We start from the raw sequence: 19,884 nt of genomic DNA, 5'->3' as shown, positions 1-19,884 counted from the left end.
TGGGTAAGAAGGGATGTATGACACCTTTCTCTTCTTGCAACTGAATCTCATTACCCAAACCTCTAGGTTAAAATCAGATTTGAGTCACCAACTCCTTGAAAAATTGTTTTAAAATTATTTTTATGATGTTCATTCACACCTTAAACTCTTTGAATAGTGGTGACTCTCAAATCCATGTAAATGAGGTTTAGACTACTAAACTATCACATATATATACAATCCTATAATACTTAAATCTATTGATTCAAATCAATCAAACTCCTAATGAGGTGAAAGTATTCAATTATAATGTTCATTATGTTGTTATCCATACCCGAATAAAAATTGATTTAAAATTTTCAATAGAAATTTATAGGTTTCAATCGGTGGGAGTGAAGGCTTTTTTTCAATCAATGGGATTTAGGTATACATCATTTGGTAATTAAAGTTGAGTGCAATAAGTAGTAACAAAAGGGTCATTTGGATTTTTGACAAAATTCACTTTAAGTGTCTCCAATTAGCCTATTTGATGTGTGCAAATGAGTGCTGATTTTGTAACACAACCTGACAGAATAACTCAAAAACTCATGGACGTGGCATGTGCAAAGAACCGTATATTTTTTGCCTTGAGATACACAATCGCACATGTTTATGAAGATGTGAAATTGTGTTTCTCGAGGCAAAAATCTATTGTGCTTTGCACATGCTATGTCGTGAGTTTTTGAGTTATCTTTTAAGTTGAGTTAGGAAATCATTACACGTGTGCAAATAGAGCGTCCCTTGAGCGTTATTTTGATCTTTTAAAAACAACGATTTAACTTTAACTACTTACTTTTTCAGCCAACGGTAACTTTCTTTGCTTCCTTATCAGAAAAACGGCTATAAAACTTAAAATAAAAGGAAGGCTGGTTAAGCCGTAGATTCAACAAGATCCGAGGGTCAGCTTTAAAAAGGACAAAAAGACCGTTAGAGAGAGACGCCCCTTCCTTCCTTGTTTAAAACTCAAAAGAGCTCTCCTCTTCATGTGTAATTTCCCAACATAAACCCAACCAACAAAAAAAAAAACAGAGAAATAGATTGCAGAGGAAGAGAAAGAATAACAGAGAGAGATTATAGAGAGAGAGAGAGAAGTGGCGAATTTGAGGATTGAAGAGGAGGAGACGCGGAGTGGCCGCCTCCGGCTCTTGTTATCGTCACTATTTTCGACCATTGGAAGTGTTTTTGGTCCGAAGGAATCAGAGATGGCTTCAAGACCTATTGTTCCACAACAACACAACCGAGGTATGAACTACTGCCGATTTTGGTGAAATCCCACCTACCAATTTCCGTCTTTTATGATCTTGCCCCTCTTTTTTTACATTTTTATGAGGTGGGTTTCTCCTTTTGTGAGGATTTTCTTTGGATTCTTCGGTGATCTTTCGATATTTAACTGGGTTTCACACTGTTTCTACTTTTGATGAAAGCCTTTCCTGTTTGAGGTTCTTGCTTTGATTTCATTGATCTGTGAAATATGGTATCTGGGGATTTCTTCAATTTCCAATATACTTAAGAAGATTTTCTGTGTGGCTTTGCATTCTCTTGTTATTTCTTTTTATTCTGGTTTCATTTCTTTTGTTGAAATTTCAATTTTTAAGGTTTTCTTGAGGGTTTTTTGTTTTCTCAAGGCCTTTTCTTCTTTGGGGAGTCCTCTCTCTCTCTCTTATACATGCTTTTTCTTAGTAGATTTCTCATGAAATTTGCAGCCGAAGGAAATAATCGCCGAGCACTTGGAGATATAGGAAATCTAGTTACCATTCGAGGCTTAGAGAATAAGGTAGTAATTGTAATTGAAACATTTCTTTCTCACTGATTCCTTAATGAAACTTATATATATATATATATACATCTGCTTCCTCACCAAATATATGGAATTATATTTTTAAATGCATAGAAACAAGTGGAGACAGTAATTTTTGATGGAGGTGTGGTGGCTAAAGGATTGGGAGGAAAGGCAGATCAAAAGAAAATCACTGTTGATCCAAAACCCATGACGATGATAATCGAGATAAGCCCAGATACACAAGAGACTAAAAAGGAAAAATCTGAAACCCGCATGAATAGAGAAAGGCCATCGTCAAGGAAGAAAGTAAATACCCTTACTTCAGTTCTAACTGCTCGAAGCAAGGTAATTTTCTTCAGTTGTACAAGTTCTTTGGTTTTCTGCTAATTTTTTTAAAGACCCTTTTCAAGAAAGTTTGAAATTTTGGCAAAAATCAGGTTGCTTGTGGTCTAACATACAAACCAAAGGACTCCATTGTCGACATCGATGCAGCGGACATCGATAATCAATTGGCAGCAGTGGAGTATGTAGAAGATATATACAAATTTTACAAGCTCACAGAGGTATTCTTCTTAAATTTTAATCTTTATCTATTGATAAATTTTTATATCTTATATATATCGATGTTTCTTTAACTCCCTGATGTAGAATTTGAGTCGAGTCCATGACTACATGTCTTCACAACACAACATTAATGAGAAGATGAGGGAAATTCTTGTGGACTGGTTGATTGAAGTACATTACAAGTTTGAACTCATGCCGGAAACTCTTTATCTTACTATCCATATACTTGATCGATACCTTTCGATTAAATCAGTTCTGAGGAAGGAGTTTCAGCTAGTTGGCATAAGTGCCATGCTCATAGCATGTAAATATGAGGAAATTTGGGCACCTCAGGTATACTTATTAACTTTAATTCCTTTTCTAGATAGTTGTGACTAAATGGACTCTATTGATAATTTGGGTTGGGTGGGGGGTTTTGGTAAATTTCAGGTGAACGATTTCATTTGCCTTTCCTATACCCGAGAGCAGATATTGGCCATGGAGAAAGAAATATTGGGCAAACTTGAATGGACCTTAACAGTCCCTACACCCTATGTCTTCCTTGTACGTTTTATTAAGGCCGCTGTGTCGGATCAGGAGGTAATTATCATACTTTATGTTAGTGTTACTAATTTGACGACACTGTCACACTTGTTCATTATCCTTAATTTTCTTTAAATTCAGATGGAGAATATGGCATTCTTCTTGGCAGAGTTGGGTCTGATGCAATATGGAGTAATAATGTACTGTCCATCGATGCTGGCCGCCTCTGCAGTTTATGCTGCACGATGCACTTTGAACAAAAGTCCTCTTTGGAGTGAAACACTTCAGCTCCACACTGGATTCTCTGAACCACAGCTTATGTAATATTTTTTTTGCTTTTTCCCCCCTCTCAATCTTGGCTTTCCTAAGACGAAAATTAGAACACTAAATCATCTTTCTTCCTGTGACAGGGATTGTGCCAAGCTAATGGTGAACTTCCACTCCACAGCTGCAAAAACTGAGGTGCAGGTTGTTCATAGGAAATACTCAAATCCTTGTTGCAGCTCTGTTGCTCTTCTTCCACCAGCAAAAAACCTCTTGGCTTGATAAGGAAAGAGTATCGTAAGCAAGATTTTAATTGATGATGGATCATTGGTTTTGTAATGACCAGATTTCAGTTCATTGTGTCATTTTCTAATATTTGTTTGATATGTAACAAGAAGATTTTTGTAATATGGTAAGTAAAGTGTGGTTGTTTTGTAATGACCAGGTGTGATATTTTCTAATACTTAACAAGAAGATTTTTGTAATATGGAAAGTACAGTGTTGTTGTTTGTTAGTTTGAAAATCCTCATTAGGAGTTGAAGTTGTTTACTAGAAATATTTACACATGTAACAGCGATAAGGTTCACTGAGACCGACCTCGGTAATGCCACAATTTTTTAAAATGAAAAAGATGTGAGAAAGAAAACCCAGTGTGTACCTGCTGAAATCATCCACAAGTATTGTTGTTGAGGGGAAGTGAAGTGTTTTGCTTTCTTATTTGTTGTTGGTTTGTTTGAAATGCTCTCTGATAAAGACTTCTCTCAAGTGAATATGGTTTTACTTGGAAACAAATTCTCATGCGTTTGACATAGAATAGCAGTGTGTAAGGTGTGTGTGATAAGACCAATCTCCGTAAGTTTTTTTAAAATATGCTGGGAAAAGTCTGTTATGAAAAGCTTTGGTTTTTCAACCAAGTTGATCTAGATTTTTAAAAGTGAAAAAAGATGAGAAAGAAAACAAAGTGTAAAATGTGATTCGCAACAAATGCAGAGAGTCCCTTTGCTTGAGCTGTTGAGATGTCAACCCCCCCACCCACCCACACACACACACACTTAAGAAAGGGGGGTGAGAGCTGCAAGAATGGTCGTCTTGAGTGGATCTTCTACTTTCAGTCGGTCCCCAGCATCAGAGACAACGAAATTAAAAGGAGAAAGTTTAAAGGGCAATAAACTGATTTAAGGAATAATTTTGTAGCTAAGCTAACTACCAAAACTGAGCCAATCTCTCAAACCCAAGGGTTTTGGAATGCTTCAGAAGCTACAAAGATTCACTTTACGCAGAATTAGATTCTCGGGACAGATTCCTTCCTCCCTAGGAAACATATCTCAAGCATACCAACTCAAATTAGCAGACATCTTTGAAGGAAAGAATCATTTCGGATATTGGCAAATGTCAATTCTTGCAAATATTGGATCTTTCTACTAAAAATCTTAATGGTAACATACCCAAACAGAGATTATTGGTTTTTGTCCCTACCTTGAACAACTAGATGTTTTTATGAACAAATTGATTGGTCAAATTAGCACTCTTGTTGGTGCTTGTTTCATTAGCATGGTGATTTCTTTCAAGGTTTCATCCCCTCATATTTAGGTTCTTTGAAACATATCAAGAGTCAAATATTTCTAAAAACCACTTGCTTGGACAAATTTCTAGAGATCTAGACTACCTTTATTTCTTAAAATAAAATTTTAAATATGTTTTTCAATGATCTCAAGGCAGTGATACCTAGCGCATTTTCAATTGTTGGAAATAGTAAGCTTTGTGGGGGTATCTCTGAACATGCTTTTCCTTCAAGAACTCTATGAAATGGGGAGTATTGTGTCTTGCTTTCAAGGTGACAATTGGCACAATTCTATCTTCACTTGCTTTAGCGACGTTTCTTGAACGTCATTGGAGAAAAAATCATGTTGGATCCTTCTATAAAGGAGTGAGTTCTTCATCAAGATGAAACACATTGTTGTGAAGGTATTCTACCTGATCCAAAGTGGAGCTTTCAATGGTTTACTACTGAATATGAAACCTTGCGTAAAGTTCGACACCTAAATCTACTCAACATCTTAACTGTTTGCTCGAGTGTGGACTTCGAAGGTAATGACTTCAAATCTCTAATTTTTTGAGTTCATGACTAATGGAAGCCTAGAAAATTAGTTGCGCCCAAGTTCAAATTATCAAAATCAGTGAAGCAATTTGAACCTTAGCCAAGGTTAAATATAGCAATCAATGTTGCGTCTGCTTTAGATTACCTTCATAAACGTTGCCAGAACACCTATTGTTCATTGTGATATAAAGTCGAGCAATATTCTTTGGGATAATGACACGATTGTGGGTGATTGCCAATTTGCCATAAAGGAACTATTGGGTGCATTCCTCCATGATGTATGAGTTCGATTTATTTCATATTTTTCAATTCATCCTATATTTTTAGTGAAAATCTTAGATGGGTTCATAGATTTTTTTTTTTTTTAAAACAATATAAGTGTGGCATGGTTGCCCAAAATCTGCACAAGGGGATGCATGCGTACAATTAAGTAGTTCTTTTTTCTGGATTCAAAGTACATAGAATTGTCCTAAAACAACTACAACCCTGATGCATTGGATCATGTTTTTAGATGCCATAAGGTGAGCCCATGGACCATTATTAAGGTGAAATCCTTGGTTAGGCTAGTCCGACTGTCAAAAAGAGAGGAAAACCAAGGCAAACAAGGAAAAGACCAGTGCTTTCATTGATAACCCCCAACATCAAATTGGGTGGAAAAGAACATGCTTTGAGATTAATAAAGCGGCCAAAAGGAAACCCTCCCCCCCTCGCCCTCTCTCATTACACATTCTACTTATACAGCCCAACTCCCACCCAAAATTACAAAACCTAAAAACAAAACAAAACAAAAAGAAAAACCTAATCTGTACGTTTATCACCAGCTCCCACGACCATTATTTTGCAACACACTTTCCAATCTCAAGGGGGGTGGTGCTGGTACACACCCTATAGCTCCCTCTAGGAGAACCATGAGGGGGACTAAAAAGACACATTTAATAAACCTTAACCTAAAAAAGAAGAAAAAAAAACTTTTGATCAATTAAAGATAACTATAGTAAAGAACAGGATTTTAATCCCATGCACTTGTTGCCCCTGGACCATATCCACCGCCCCCATAACCACCTGAGTACCCATATCCACCACTATTGTTGCCACCACCACCATAGTAATCTGAACCACCTCCTCCCCTATCCCTCCGGAAGTCACGGCCACCAAAGCGGCCTCCGGAACGGCGGTTCCTTCCCCCACCTCCATATGAATGGGCCGCATAACGGGAGAGCCAAGCAGGTACCTCTTGGCTAGATTCCTGCATTAGATCAGCTAGTGCCCTAGCCAACGAGGAGTTGTTCTCGTTGAAGAAGGCAGTCGCCAAGCCAGTATTACCTGCTCGCCCTGTTCGGCCTATCCGATGGACGTAATCATCGATGTCGTTGGGGAGGTCAAAGTTGACAACATGTGCAACATGGGGTATATCAAGGCCACGTGCCGCCACATCCGTTGCCACCAAAATTGGGGTTGTTCCACTCTTGAATGATCTCAATGCGTATTCCCTTTCCTGAAAATACAAAATCACATTTGTTTATAGTCCAGCTCAGACATGTTCGAAGATAATCCCTAAAGAATATTATAAACCAAAACTTTCCTGAACCATAGCTTCATCATAGGTGTATGCACTAAATATTTTGAGGATTAGAATATTTCAGTTGCTTGGATTTGTATCCTAATATAAATGCTTCTCTACTCATTTACCCCTCCAAACCAATAGACAATCTTCCTAGTTCGATGAAGATCTATTAACAACATCAAAATCAAGCTTCACAAATGACCCATCTTAGACTAGCAAAACCAGTTCCATGAATTGCAATATGGCAGGAACGAAAAACACATAACAATATGGTCCATTTGGTTGCTAGAAATTTATAATATCAAGGCAGCTCTTGAGAAATAAACAATAATAATGGCAAAACACCGATGATCCAGCTATATTTCATTTTCTTAATTAAGATTATTGTTCTTGCATAAGTTGAATATCCGGATTTTTCACAAAGTAATTCATTCACCTTTAAAATTCCAAGACCATGTTAAAGAATATGTTTGAAATGATGTATTCTCTAGGCAACATTACCTAAGCACCTTGATTTCCGGTATTAATAAAATAAAATAAAAATTCAAAGGAAGCCACAACTCGGACACCTTGTATTGAAAAGAAATTGACCCTTAGAACGGGTGAGGTAGGTACTAGCAGAAGAATGGCAGTGCAGGGACTACGCCATGGGTATCCTTATCTACATACCAATACCTCCACCACCTTGTCATAATAACTGTTTCAAAGAATTAATGTCATCCAACACCACCCTCCAATGGTCTTTTCCCTTCCCTGCGTAAGATATTAATATAATGAGATTGAAGTCAGACATTCTCTGTAGTATCATCAAGCTGTCTATCAAAACTACCAACTGATCTTACAATATACTTTCTCAACCCAAAGAAGAAGTCATTAACTTTCTGCAACACTAGATCCTCTAAAGAATGATAATCTTGGGAAGGGGAAAGGATCAGTTTTCCTGGGACCACATCTAGAGACAGATTGTCATTTATCCCAGATAAAACTTAAAAGAAACCTCACCCTAGAAAAAACGACAATCTAAGAAGGAAGTTCATACAACCACCAGCTGGAACTAGAAACAAAGGTAACAGCATTAAAAGTGTTTTGACACAACCGCTAATGTCTTTGATACAGATTTCACAATAGAGAATGCTAAGTCAAGAAACTTTCCCATTGCCACATCTACACAAATGACCTACTGAATCATGGAACACTACCAAACAGAGGTGGTGAGAAAGTGAAGGGGAAGGGAAACAAAAAAGGAAACACTTTGTTAAAGCCCATTCAAAGTAGCCATGAGAACCACACCAACTTTTGGGCTCTATCTGTACTAAGAGCCTTTTTTCTATGATTGTGCATCTATAAGGTTCGCGGCTGCCTGTCACATTATGTCCATCCCTAAAGATACAAAGGAAATGCTCAGGAAAAAATACCCCTAAATTCTTTAAAATTTTACTACGAAAGAAAAGAAAACACAAAATAGAAATCAAAATATCCAAGACAGAGTACTTATTGTGATGTAAATAGGCTTGCCGACACTTATCTCAATTGCCTATGACCCAGTTAAGATGTGCCAAAGAAAGAAATCAGCAACATTGACCGAGTCAAATCAGTTTGACTAACTGAGTCAACTTGATCCAATCCACAAGACCTAATCCAGCTTCTCTTAGGAATTTTTATTTTATTGAGTTTCTATTTTTAAGTTGTTTAAGTAGTCCTTGTTAATTTTTATTTCAATTTTAGAAAATTTCTTTTCATAGTTAGTTTCTATTTCAACTTTAGGAAGTTTCTATTTTGTCTAGTTTCTAATTTGTTTTATGTTTCTATCATTTTCTAAACTCATTTTTATTCTTTAGGTTACAAAATTAGAAGTCCTTTTAGGTGTCTAAGAAGATTAGTAATATGTTATAGATAGATTAGGAAATTACTTTTTAGTATTTTAAAAGGTTTCTAAGTTGTTATAAAGGAGTTATCTATATAAGGAGCTCCAATAAACAAATTTAGCAATTATCTTTTTTTTTTTGTTTAAAGATTGACTAATAAAAGAAAAAGAAGAGACTTTTCTCCCCTTCGTTTTTTTTTTTTTTTTCTTTTTTTGCATAAGAACCCGATATTGATTCTTAATTTTAGTATTTGTGATTGATTTCCATCAACCTCAAACATAGATTGAAGTTTCTAGTCTGTTCTGCTCGACATAGAGATTCTTCATTACTCCTAACTCTTGGGATTTCACCCTAGAACCTGATTTTTAACATAAACTCCAAGTTCGTGTGGTCTACCCAACATCAGTTAGTATCAGAACCATACACTTTTGCTCTTCATCATGCCGATGGGTACAAGGAGCCACAATCTTTTGAAGGGAGACGCACAAGAACATATGAAGTGCGAAGAAATACGTAGTGCACTTGAGGAAGTTACCGCTCAGTTTGATAATGTTCATCAAACAAATGATGAGAAATTGAAGGTAGATTTAACACTAATTCAAGCCATATACTATAATGCCCCAAGCCCACAACAATCCAAAATTGTCTGTTTTACAACTTTCTAAACATTTGTATTCTCTCCTTCAATTTATTAATGAAAGTATCTCTTCCCATGCCAAAGTTGCTTCTGCTACAAAAAATCCTCTCCAAGCACTCCAGGGCCAAAATCGAAATTCCGCACTCCCGATCCCTCTCAAACAAAATCCCTTTGTTCCACCACCTTCAAACCATATTGTTCACGGACTTCCCCAACATTATACCCCTCTGAAACACCAAAATAAGTCCCAAAACCATCACCAACTCCCATAAGACCCTACCTATTCACCAAAATCAGCCAACAATTATCGTCCCACTACCCAAATCTATCTATTCACCAGAACCAACCAACAATTATTGCCCTACTACCCAAATCTCCCATGTGGGTAATACTCACCACAAGGAGTTATATGTTTTTCCGAAGTACGACAACGCCACACAAAGGCAAAATTTTCAGCGCCACTGCAATGATCCTCCTTATCGTGAAAACAAGTAGGAAAAGATAGTTTTTCTAAGTTTTTTAGGACTTCCCCCCTCTCATCAATAAAATTTAACTTATCAAAACAAAAATTAATAAAAGAAAAAAAAATACTTTTCTTCCCTTTCTTTGTTTTTTTAGCATAAGAACCCGATATTAGTTATTAATTTTAGTGATGTTTATAGTCATTTTTGCTTGACATAGAGATTTTTCATTAATCCTAGTTCTTGGGATTTCACCCTAGAACCTGATTTTTAACATAAACTCCAAGTTTGTGTGTTCTACCCTACTACATAACCTTATTTTCAAAAACACAAGCATTTCTCTCTCTTTCTCTAGATACTCCAACGAACTACAAGTGGAAGAAAGTTCCACAATCTCCTCCAAGACCCCATGAAGGAGTAGCCCAATTGAGACCAAGACTCAAACACACGAGGATAAGCTAAAAAGCAACCCATCAACTTGTTTGGCAAGAACTCAACTACTTCCCAACCTTTTAATAGCTAGATCACATAATTGCTTGTTATTAGTATTTGTCAAACGGTCACATATTCACATATGCTATTTTCAAAGTGAAAATTGCATATGCTACAGTCGCATACCCCAAATTATATTATCTGCCAATATGTGATGGCATATGCGATGTGTGCGATGGCATTTGTGATGTGCAAACAGCATTTGTTGGTCACATGGTCACAAGCCAGATATGTGGAAGGAAAAGAGCCCACCTGACATCCCAAAAAAGACGAAGACCAAGACTGGCCTCAAAACAACAGAGAATAACAACCAAAATCCTAAGCTGACTCAAATAAGCATCCAAGAACACCAACATATCGTCAGAAAAGTATATATGAGACACCATCAAGCTCGACTGCCTTACAACAAAAGAGGGTAAATCCCATAAGCCACTCACTTCCCAAGGCCTCAGCCATCACAATAAACAAGAATGGAGAAAGTAGGTCCCTTTGTCAAAAAATTCCTCTTAACTCCTAAAGAAAGCAATCACTGAGCCACTCACCATAATTGTAAAGGAGAGAGAAGGCATGCACTTCATAATCCACTTCTCCCAAAAGCCGTACGACCTAAGAAACATTTCAAGCATTCCCAACTAACATGGTCCTAAGCCTACTCCAAATCAATCTTACAAACTATCCCAACACTCCCAACTTTAGTCTAGAATTGATACATTCATTGATTAGAACTTCATTAGAATCTACCTTCCCTTAACAAATGCACCCTAAGATGACACAATCATCCCCTGAACAACATCTTTCATTCTAGCAACCAAAATCTTTTTATATGTAGCACTTACCAAACTAATGGGCCTCAGCTCAGAGATGTCCTCTACACTTTGCTTCTTCCAGATGAGAGCAACAATACGACTATTAGACCTATGACCGTTTAGAAAACCTCTTTATCCTCAAAAGGTCTCTCCAATCATCTACCATCCTCCTCCAAGAGACGATCAAATGTAAGTTATCCAATCTAGGCCCTCATGAAGGATTCCTCAAATAAAAGAATATTATAGCAATCAACAACCCCTTAATGAACTTCCTCCTTCACCTTCCAACCAAACACCATTCACCCTCAAACTTTATGATTTACCCTATTGTGGCAGCTTGCTATATGATAAAAGTATTTTTGTGCTCTTATACCCTTCTTTCCACCTTACTCTCAATTTTTGCCTGCAACTCACCTCTTCCATCGACACCACCCTCCAGAATTTCTCCTTAAGCTCACATATTGTGACTTCATCCTCTAAAGATGGATGACACAGTTCCTCTCTTCTATCAATCTCTTCAATGCCCCAGGGGATCTCCTTCTTAACCTCCATTCTTTCAAACTCTCCTCCATATTTCACACTTTCAAACTCTCCTCCATATTCTATCAATCTCTTCAATGCCCCAGGGGATCTCCTTCTTAACCTCCACTCTTCCATATTCCACACTTTCAACCTCTCTGAACACCACTCTCAGCCAATCTTAAAATGGAGGATCCGACCACCAAATCTAAATCAACCCCTTTTTTCCCCTTTATATGGGCAGGGATAGGCAAAAGTAGGAAGCGGTTACTCAGCTTCCAGATCTTGTTGTAAAATATTTCTTCAAGCAAACAGGACAGCATGCATCAAGCCTCATTCGAGCTCTTCATAGGTAGACCAACAGACTTCCATCTTGATGACAAGTTCACCTTTACCAAAAGAAAAAAAAAAATTCCCTTCCATCTTGATTATCCACCTTCTACTAACTGCAATGCAACAAGCTAAGCCCAGGCTGCATCATCTTTAGTCCTCTACCTGTCATCATCTTTCTCTTCCAAAATTTATTTCTTTTCTGTATTGTTGCTTACATACATTCCTTCAAGAACATTGCCTGGCTGATTCAATGGTTATTCAGCACATCACATTTTATTCAGTTTGCATCGAAGTAGTATTTTTATGTTAGTAAAAAATTTATAAGCCATTAATAATTCAGAAGAATCAAAAAGATTAGAAGTTACATGTTCAGCTTATATGAATGACAACATGAGCACCATATTTAAAACTGCAATCCTTGTAGATTTCCAGCAAGGCACAAGAGGGGCAAGCATTAATGAAAAGGGAATAAAACATCATTGAATTCTATCCAGCAAAAATCACATATAAGAAAGCATTAACCAAGGAATATGATTACGGTCTACTAAACAGGATCAAACTGTCTCTCTAATATAGTCGACCCTTACCTGCTGTGTTCTATCACCATGAATGGTGGTTGCAGGAAATCCATTCATACACAACCAGTGTTCCAATGAATCAGCTCCTTTCTTTGTCTCCACAAAAACTAGAGTGAGAGCTTGCTGGCAACTCAATAAAATAACTGTGTTAATTATACGAATCGACAATACGTACATAATCAAGATACTAGAATCTACTCCTTGCAGTTGGAAAATTAAAGTGTGAGAATTAATAACAAAGAAAACAAAACCATCAATAACTTCATCCATGGTTGATATAAGAAAAATATAGAGAGCTGCTATTGGTACCCCAAATTTTACTTATTACACCCCAACTAAATATAACAAAAATAAGTGAATGGTTGAAAATAAGTAAAAGTTGGAGTGCCTATAGAAGCTCTGTTGTTCTTTTCACTAGAATTTCTTTTTCTTTTTTTCTTTTGGATTTAGGATTTTATATGAGCCTAATCATAATTGTAAACATCTACTCAAATTGTTTGAACGGGTGTTATAATGTTGAGATTATAATCTGAATCTAACCTTGATAATATATGAAGAGCATGTTTTCATCTTCAATTGAAGTGTGATAAATAATTTAAGGAATTGGAGTGTAATAAGTAGAAGATGGGGTGCCAATAGCAGCTCTAAAAATATAAGCGGAAAACATGAGCACATATCTAGAGTGTAGCTTCTCCTTACCTTTCCATGAGATCCATTTGCCCTCTGAGCATGAAGAAGATCCATGAGGTGGCTTCTTTTATCTGACTCATTAACAAATTCAACCCTTTGAACAATCAAATCGGTACTTGAACCAACCCTTCCAACAGCCAGAAAAATGTAATTTGAAAGGAAATCCGAAGCCAGTCTCTGCATACATAATCAACCACAAGTTGTAAAAAGGGTCAGGGCAGAAGTAAGTTGGAAGATCATCAAATGTAAATAATCTTTAGCAAGATTTCCACTAGAAATCTAGAATATATTCAAAATAAAAAACATAGGAGTTTGGCATCTACAACTCGTACAAGTATGATCCCTCCAAAAAGCACAAAAATTCAAAAACCCAGAAATTTGAAATACTACCATGAGTAGTGTGTTCTGCACTTAATGTATGATTACAATAAGCAGAACCTGAGATTTAATCAGTAATTGAAAAAATGGAAAAATTAAAACTAGGAAGGTGCGCTAAAAATTAGACTTGATTTTTTTAATAGGTAATAGAAGGTGGAATTATGATCATCACAAGAGAAAGGAAATACAACTTATGCTTACATGCAAGAAAATAGTAACAACAATAAATAATAAAAAAGGACAACATCGTGTATGAACCATAAATATCAGGACACACAAATACACTATGTTGCTTTTTACATCAAGTTGTATCCCATGGAGATATCAGAAGCAACACCCCCACAAGCGTTGACAAGGTACCATCATAATTAGGTTGTTAATGAAGCCTAAAGTTCAAAGTTCACTTCAACTTCATTAATAATCCCTCTTGTTGTACTCCATCAAACAAATGCCCAATATTGTAAATTTTGAATCTTCATAAGGAAACCAAACAAACACCAGAAAGAATCTTCATAAATGTTTAAATAACCTGTATCTCTTTTGGAAAGGTTGCACTGAACAACATTGTCTGTCTAATACCTCGCTGAGGCATTTCCGTTTGTTCAACAATCTTTCTAATTTGTGGCTCAAAACCCATATCCAACATTCGATCTGCCTCATCTAGAGCCAAATATCTGATCATCTGTAATGAAACTCTAGCCCTCTCCAGCAAATCCACCAAACGTCCAGGAGTAGCCACAAGAATATCAACACCTCTCTCCAGCTCCCTCAGCTAACAAAACATAAGAAACTTCCTCAGTAAACATACATGGTAAAATAGAAAATGCAATATATTTACACTAAATATGAGTGGGGTAAAAAGGAAAAATGCATGGATACCCAATAAAAAATAGACTACAAATCCAGAAACCAAGCATACCTAACCAAAGAGATAAGCAAAGCCTACAAGCAGAAACCGAGGACACAAGCATATTTGGTCAAACAAGGAACTTGAGAAACATTTAGGTCACTGAGTTGCAAATATAATTGTGGAAATTTAAGGACCATGGTAATCAAGTCCAAAGTTTGTACTCATTTTCCATTCCCTAATTTAATTTGTGGGGGTTGTTAAAGTAAGAAAATATATATTTTTTCGGAATCCTATCAAGTATAGCTGACGAGCAAGTGCTTTGTTTCTGAAACATTGAAACAACAACTCCGTTCTCTCTTATTTTCAAGGAGAGCGACTGTGTTTGTGCAACGAAGAAACAATCCCCTTTCCATCTCTTTTCTGTTTTAGGGGAGGGTAGTATCTACGCAACATAAAAGCAGGTGTCTCACTCTGTTGTTTCTTTCCTCTTAAACCACCTTCTTTCTTCATCAGTCTTTTGCTATATTTTTTTCCAATTTTCTTTCCCTCTGAAACAAAGAAACAACACCCTCTATGTCTCTTTTCTGTCACACGAAAGCAGTCTTCTCTTTCTGTTGTTTCTTTCCCTTTTTTTTTTTTTTCTCTTCCTCTCCCCTTCTCTTCTTCAGTCTTTTGTTATTTTTTCATTTGCTTTGCTTATAGAAAAATAATGATAGTAGGCTTTGTTTATATGTACTACTTTGCTTCGAGCATCACCTTACACAATTAAAAATAGATTTACCATGAGACAAGAAATTGCAAGCAGAAAAGTAGGGAGTTGCAGTGGGAATAATCATATATCTTCCTATTTTCTAATTTCCCATAGCAACGCCAGAAGATTTTTTTTCTTTTTTCTTTTTTCTTTTTTCTTTTTTCAAAGTTAGTAAGTTAATCTAGACTTTAGGAAGTTGGATACTATTCCATGATTTCACAAGCACACAACTTTTAAAAAATAAAATAAAATGAAATAACTAAGCAAGCGTAATAAGAGAAGTAAAATTGCTTCCATGCAGGCATAAAAGGAAAAGTATGCATAAAGGCCTAATTCCTTCCCACTATGTAACATTGACGCAGAAGCATGTGACCAAGGGCGGATTTACAGTGCGGACACTTACCCCAACAAGAATTTGCAAAATCAAAGTATGTATAAGCTATTGGGACAGATAACATTGACAGATAACATTGACAGATAAAAAAAATCCGCCGCTATTACCCCCACAAAATTATTTTACCACTCTGAGTTGCCCTACACAAAAAAATTTCACTCTTAGTTGCCCCCACGTGGGTAAAATCCTGGCTCTGCCCCTGCATGTGACAGTACAAACATGGATACAAGGTGTCCCATATTCTACCTTCAAAAACACACGCCGCCTATTATAACATAATGCTTTAGCTATATTTCACCCAAGAAATTAAAAATAAAAAACTAAAATATGGATAAATATCAAAAATAAAAGAAAGCATTTCCATACAACATAAAGTAATACAATTACTTAGTAAAGAATTTGATGGATAATACTTTAAAAATAAAAGTAGATTTATAATATTAGAAGTATGTAACAGCTTAATAACTTAGTGTGTAGAGAATGGAACACGGCAACCTTCTTTAAAAGTTATTTTATAGAAAACCGTTAAATTAACACATGGCATTCCTTACATATCAAGTTGTACCAAGATGTGCTCAGATGGAAATGACTGTCAATATGTGTCCAACCAAAAAAACAAAACAAAAGGAAAAAAAACTGCTAAAAAAGTGCCTTTTCATTCTTAAACAGCTACCTAGTGTATTTTTTCACAATTTTCTTTTGATAATTGTAATATTTAAAGAAAAGGGGGCACAAAATGATGAACGAGAAGATCAACATAAAACATGGGCTAGGAATAACAAAACTATCATTGTGGAACCCAGGTTCCCATCTATAATGTCAAAATCCTCAAATGAGAAAGATGAAAAGCTTAGATTAATAAGATCATAACCAACAAAGGGTTGGTGAGATGGCTAGGACCATGCCTCGGGAAGACGAGGTCCTGAGTTCGAATCACTTCAACCCATTGTTGGCCACCACCCTGGTGCTTTAAAAGGCCAAGTACACAAGGCATGTGCTGGAAGTGGTTACGGGCGTGTCCATGGGATTAATCGGACAAATTTTGGAACCCATGTATCAAAAAAAATTAAGATAATACCCCCTTAACAACTTGTTGGGGGTTATGGAAGGAAAGGAATGGTCACATTTCAGTAGTACCAAGATGTTATCATCTCAATGTTGGGGTGGTGATTTTCTTGGAGCAAAGTTTTTAAAGAATTTAGGGGAATCTACTCTGAAGACAGTGTAGATGAGAGTAGGTTTGTAGCATCTATGTACCTAGTGTATTTTTAAGGGAGTTTTGCATATTGTTTTCCCTTGTTTCCCTGTATTTTGGTTGGTCTCCTCAATTGCCATATTAATGAAATATTACTTATAAAAGAAAGGTGAAGGCATGAAGACCCATCCCCTTTCCTTCAAAAATTTTCTTGTTTTTCTCTTTCCAAAAGCCCCAACAAAGTGCAAACGGAATCATTCTCCACTGATTCTGCCACTATATAAAAATTGGTGCATTGCCAACATTCTAGAGAGATACTATAGAAGACAGAACTATCCAGCAAATACCACATGGTAAAGAAAGTGGCTCCGAATCACATAAGCAAAATCACTATGAATGAGAAGGTGACCCCCTTTAGCCTTACAAATAAAACAATGATTCACTATTAAGTCCTATGAGAGATTAAATGATTGATTGTCAAGATCATGTCCAAAATATTGACGCAAACAAGTAAAGAAACATTGAAAGGTTCTTAACCCACCCACCCCAAAAAAAAAAATTAATAATAATAATAGATCTTGGGAATCTAGAATAAATCTAGGCGTAAAGCATCAAACAAAATACCATAACCAAGAAAGATCCAACTAATATCTACTACTTGTTCTGCTACTAGAATCAGTAGATCAGAATCATAAAAGTATTAGGAGTCAAAAGACTTATTAGTTCACAACTGAAAAGACTCCGCTATGAAGATATACGATCATAAGACAATCTCACTCTACTATCCTCGATAAATAGCTTACTTTAGAACTCCATTACTCCCTCTCCAACGCAGTTTTGTCTCAACAAAGTGTTACCCTCAATGACATCCAATGCAAACGATCTCATCTCCAATATACATTCCACTCCATGTATTTTAGGGGAAAGAACAAGAAACATATCATTAGAGCATAAATGAAGATAGTCAATCCACTTCCCAGCATGTTTTAACGAAAGACCCAAAACTCATCCAAGCTTGAAGCCTTATCTCCATTAATACTTCTAATAACATCCCAGAACTCACATCGAATGAACTTTCTAACCAAAATCTCTACTATGGCAATGTACAATCAAAGGATGGTCTTACTTTAATCTCCTCAGTGAATGGAATTTTTTATAACCATTCTAAAATTGGATTTTGACTTCTTGTGGGTTTTTTCCAATTGATGAAAAAATATCACCTTCCTTCAGATATCTCACCCTTAATTTTTCCCTAAATTGATCTCCTAGGCCCTAATATTAGTTCTTTTGCTTCTTTCTCCAGACATAATGCCTCAATTTGTGCAAACTCCACAAAGTTCCCAAATTTAAATTTCACTTTGGGCCATTCATCTTGCATCTAAAACTATACCAATGAGGTCCACCACTCTCTTACTCTTAAAAAAATAAATAAATAAACAAATAAAAATTGGGACATCAAAGGGATTGACCAGTTGGGTACTCCTACGGTTCCAATATTAGAGGAGATGATCTGAGGTCAGGCAGGAAATTCGCCACTTGACTATCCCTCGTTTTAAACCCAGTAACCAGTTATCCTTAAAGGTGTAGAATGTAGTAGTTCCATAGCAAATGAACAACTGAATAAGTGAAAATTAACAAGTACTAAATAATGAACTAAACATTTTAGTTAATAATTAATTCATCCAAAAATAAACACCCGAAATGACAAACAAAATAATTATTAAAACCTGTTGATTAATTGGAGCTCCTCCATAAGCAACAACCACCCTAACACCTGTTTGATATGAAAACTTTTTAGCTTCATCGTGTATCTGCAAAAAAACACACATAATTCAATACTAAAAGCTTTCAAAAACAGAAAATTCAAACTCGGCCAAACATATACCTGGCAAGAAAGCTCCCTTGTAGGGGATAGAATAAGTGCAAGCGGAAACACAGTCCGGGCACCTCGCGGCGGTCTCTGTCCAGATTGTCCATTCATAATTCCACTAATAATCGGGAAACAAAATGCTGCTGTCTTACCCGATCCAGTCTGAGCACAAGCCATCAAATCACGTCCACCAAGAGAAATTGGAATCGCATGTCGTTGCACAGGTGTCGGCTTAACATACTTACATCTCCTTATATTCAAATTAAGCGCTTCTCCTAAATCAATCTCCGCAAATGTATTAACAGGTGGAGGCACATTTTCGCCACTTGTCTCAACAGGAATATCTTCGTAAGCATCAAAGTTAATGCCAGTGTTTTCTTGTTCGGTGAACGCGTTGTCGGTATCACCACCTCTATCATCATCCCCAAATGGGTTCACTTCTCGCTCTCTTCGACCACTGTTCCAAACACTACCACCGCCACGTCTGCCGTAATCAACCCTAGGAGTAGGTCCTCCCCATCGGGGCCCACTAGATGAAGGGGTAGTCAAGGTAGGTGTAGGAGGGTCTGATGAAGGTGGACGGTTACGAAGATGTGGTGGAACGTAAGTAGAGCGAGCTGGACGAGATGTACTACCTTGATTAACTCCATCGTTCTCGGTAGTAGAATTTGCGACAGAATCTGCCCAGGAATTTCGCATAATTGGGAAAAATTTTGTTTTTTTCTTCCTTCCACGATGATTTAACACTAAAAAAACCCTAGAAATTAAAGCAAACCTTTTGAGTTCAATAATCAGATAGTACAAGAGAAACCCTAGAATTGGTGACGAAGTAGAGGTGTTTGAGAATCCAGAAACCCTAACTTCTGCAGGAAGACAAAATGGGTTTCGCACTAGTGTAATGGTACCGTACGCGGAAACAAAAATATCTTCTTCGGCTTTTTTTTATTTTTTTTCGATGTTTTTCAACTCCGATCTAAGCGCCTCTCTGTCTCTCACTCTCTCTCTCTTGCGTTTAAAAAGATGGACTCCTGTCCGAACGAAGTGGGGACGACATCTTGAGATGAAACGAACGGTGTTAAAACGTGCTCTCTAAAAGCGTGAAATGACGAAAGCACCATCTTGGTTAAATTCTGAATGCTTCGTTAGCAAGATACATTTTTTTGCTTATAACACACCAACTTTTTTATATTTGCATAACATCTATATTATTAATAGTCTGTTTGGAAAACCTTTCGCACAGCTAAAATCATGCCGA

At 36.6% G+C, this 19,884-nt stretch overlaps 2 protein-coding genes across 2 annotated transcripts; one reads left to right on the top strand and one right to left on the bottom strand.

The window, feature by feature from the left end:
• The first annotated feature begins 1,006 nt into the window (after positions 1-1,006).
• LOC147384371 (G2/mitotic-specific cyclin S13-7-like) lies at positions 1,007-3,778 on the top strand. The gene is made up of 8 exons (XM_086426806.1): positions 1,007-1,260; positions 1,722-1,792; positions 1,910-2,143; positions 2,236-2,361; positions 2,447-2,695; positions 2,792-2,941; positions 3,026-3,204; positions 3,295-3,778. Exons 1-8 carry the CDS (start codon positions 1,221-1,223, stop codon positions 3,428-3,430), a joined length of 1,185 nt encoding a protein of 394 aa, XP_086282932.1. The 5' UTR covers positions 1,007-1,220; the 3' UTR covers positions 3,431-3,778.
• Positions 3,779-5,866: 2,088 nt separating this feature from the next.
• Positions 5,867-19,646, bottom strand: LOC147384370 (DEAD-box ATP-dependent RNA helicase 37-like). The gene is made up of 6 exons (XM_086425368.1): positions 18,645-19,646; positions 18,487-18,570; positions 14,099-14,341; positions 13,201-13,368; positions 12,511-12,624; positions 5,867-6,741 (listed from the first exon to the last, which is right to left on the bottom strand). Exons 1-6 carry the CDS (start codon positions 19,326-19,328, stop codon positions 6,256-6,258), a joined length of 1,779 nt encoding a protein of 592 aa, XP_086281494.1. The 5' UTR covers positions 19,329-19,646; the 3' UTR covers positions 5,867-6,255.
• Between the last annotated feature and the right edge of the window lie 238 nt (positions 19,647-19,884).

This window comes from Akebia trifoliata, chromosome 15, assembly GCF_017979445.1.
Source record: "Akebia trifoliata isolate Shusen 1 chromosome 15, ASM1797944v1, whole genome shotgun sequence".
Classification (NCBI taxonomy): domain Eukaryota; kingdom Viridiplantae; phylum Streptophyta; class Magnoliopsida; order Ranunculales; family Lardizabalaceae; genus Akebia; species Akebia trifoliata.
The sequence above is the reverse complement of the archived record's forward strand: the minus strand, read 5'-3'. Positions and strand labels throughout refer to the sequence as shown.

Coding starts and splice junctions, on each gene's coding strand:
- LOC147384371 (XM_086426806.1), top strand. CDS start 1,221: ATGGCTTCAAGACCTATTGTTCCACAACAACACAACCGAG. Junction 1,793..1,909: donor TTCGAGGCTTAGAGAATAAG/GTAGTAATTGTA, acceptor TTAAATGCATAG/AAACAAGTGGAGACAGTAAT. Junction 2,696..2,791: donor AGGAAATTTGGGCACCTCAG/GTATACTTATTA, acceptor GGTAAATTTCAG/GTGAACGATTTCATTTGCCT.
- LOC147384370 (XM_086425368.1), bottom strand. CDS start 19,328: ATGCGAAATTCCTGGGCAGATTCTGTCGCAAATTCTACTACCGAGAAC. Junction 14,342..18,486: donor GAGCTCCAATTAATCAACAG/GTTTTAATAATT, acceptor ATGTTTTGTTAG/CTGAGGGAGCTGGAGAGAGG. Junction 13,369..14,098: donor CCTTTCCAAAAGAGATACAG/GTTATTTAAACA, acceptor TTATGTATGCAG/AGACTGGCTTCGGATTTCCT.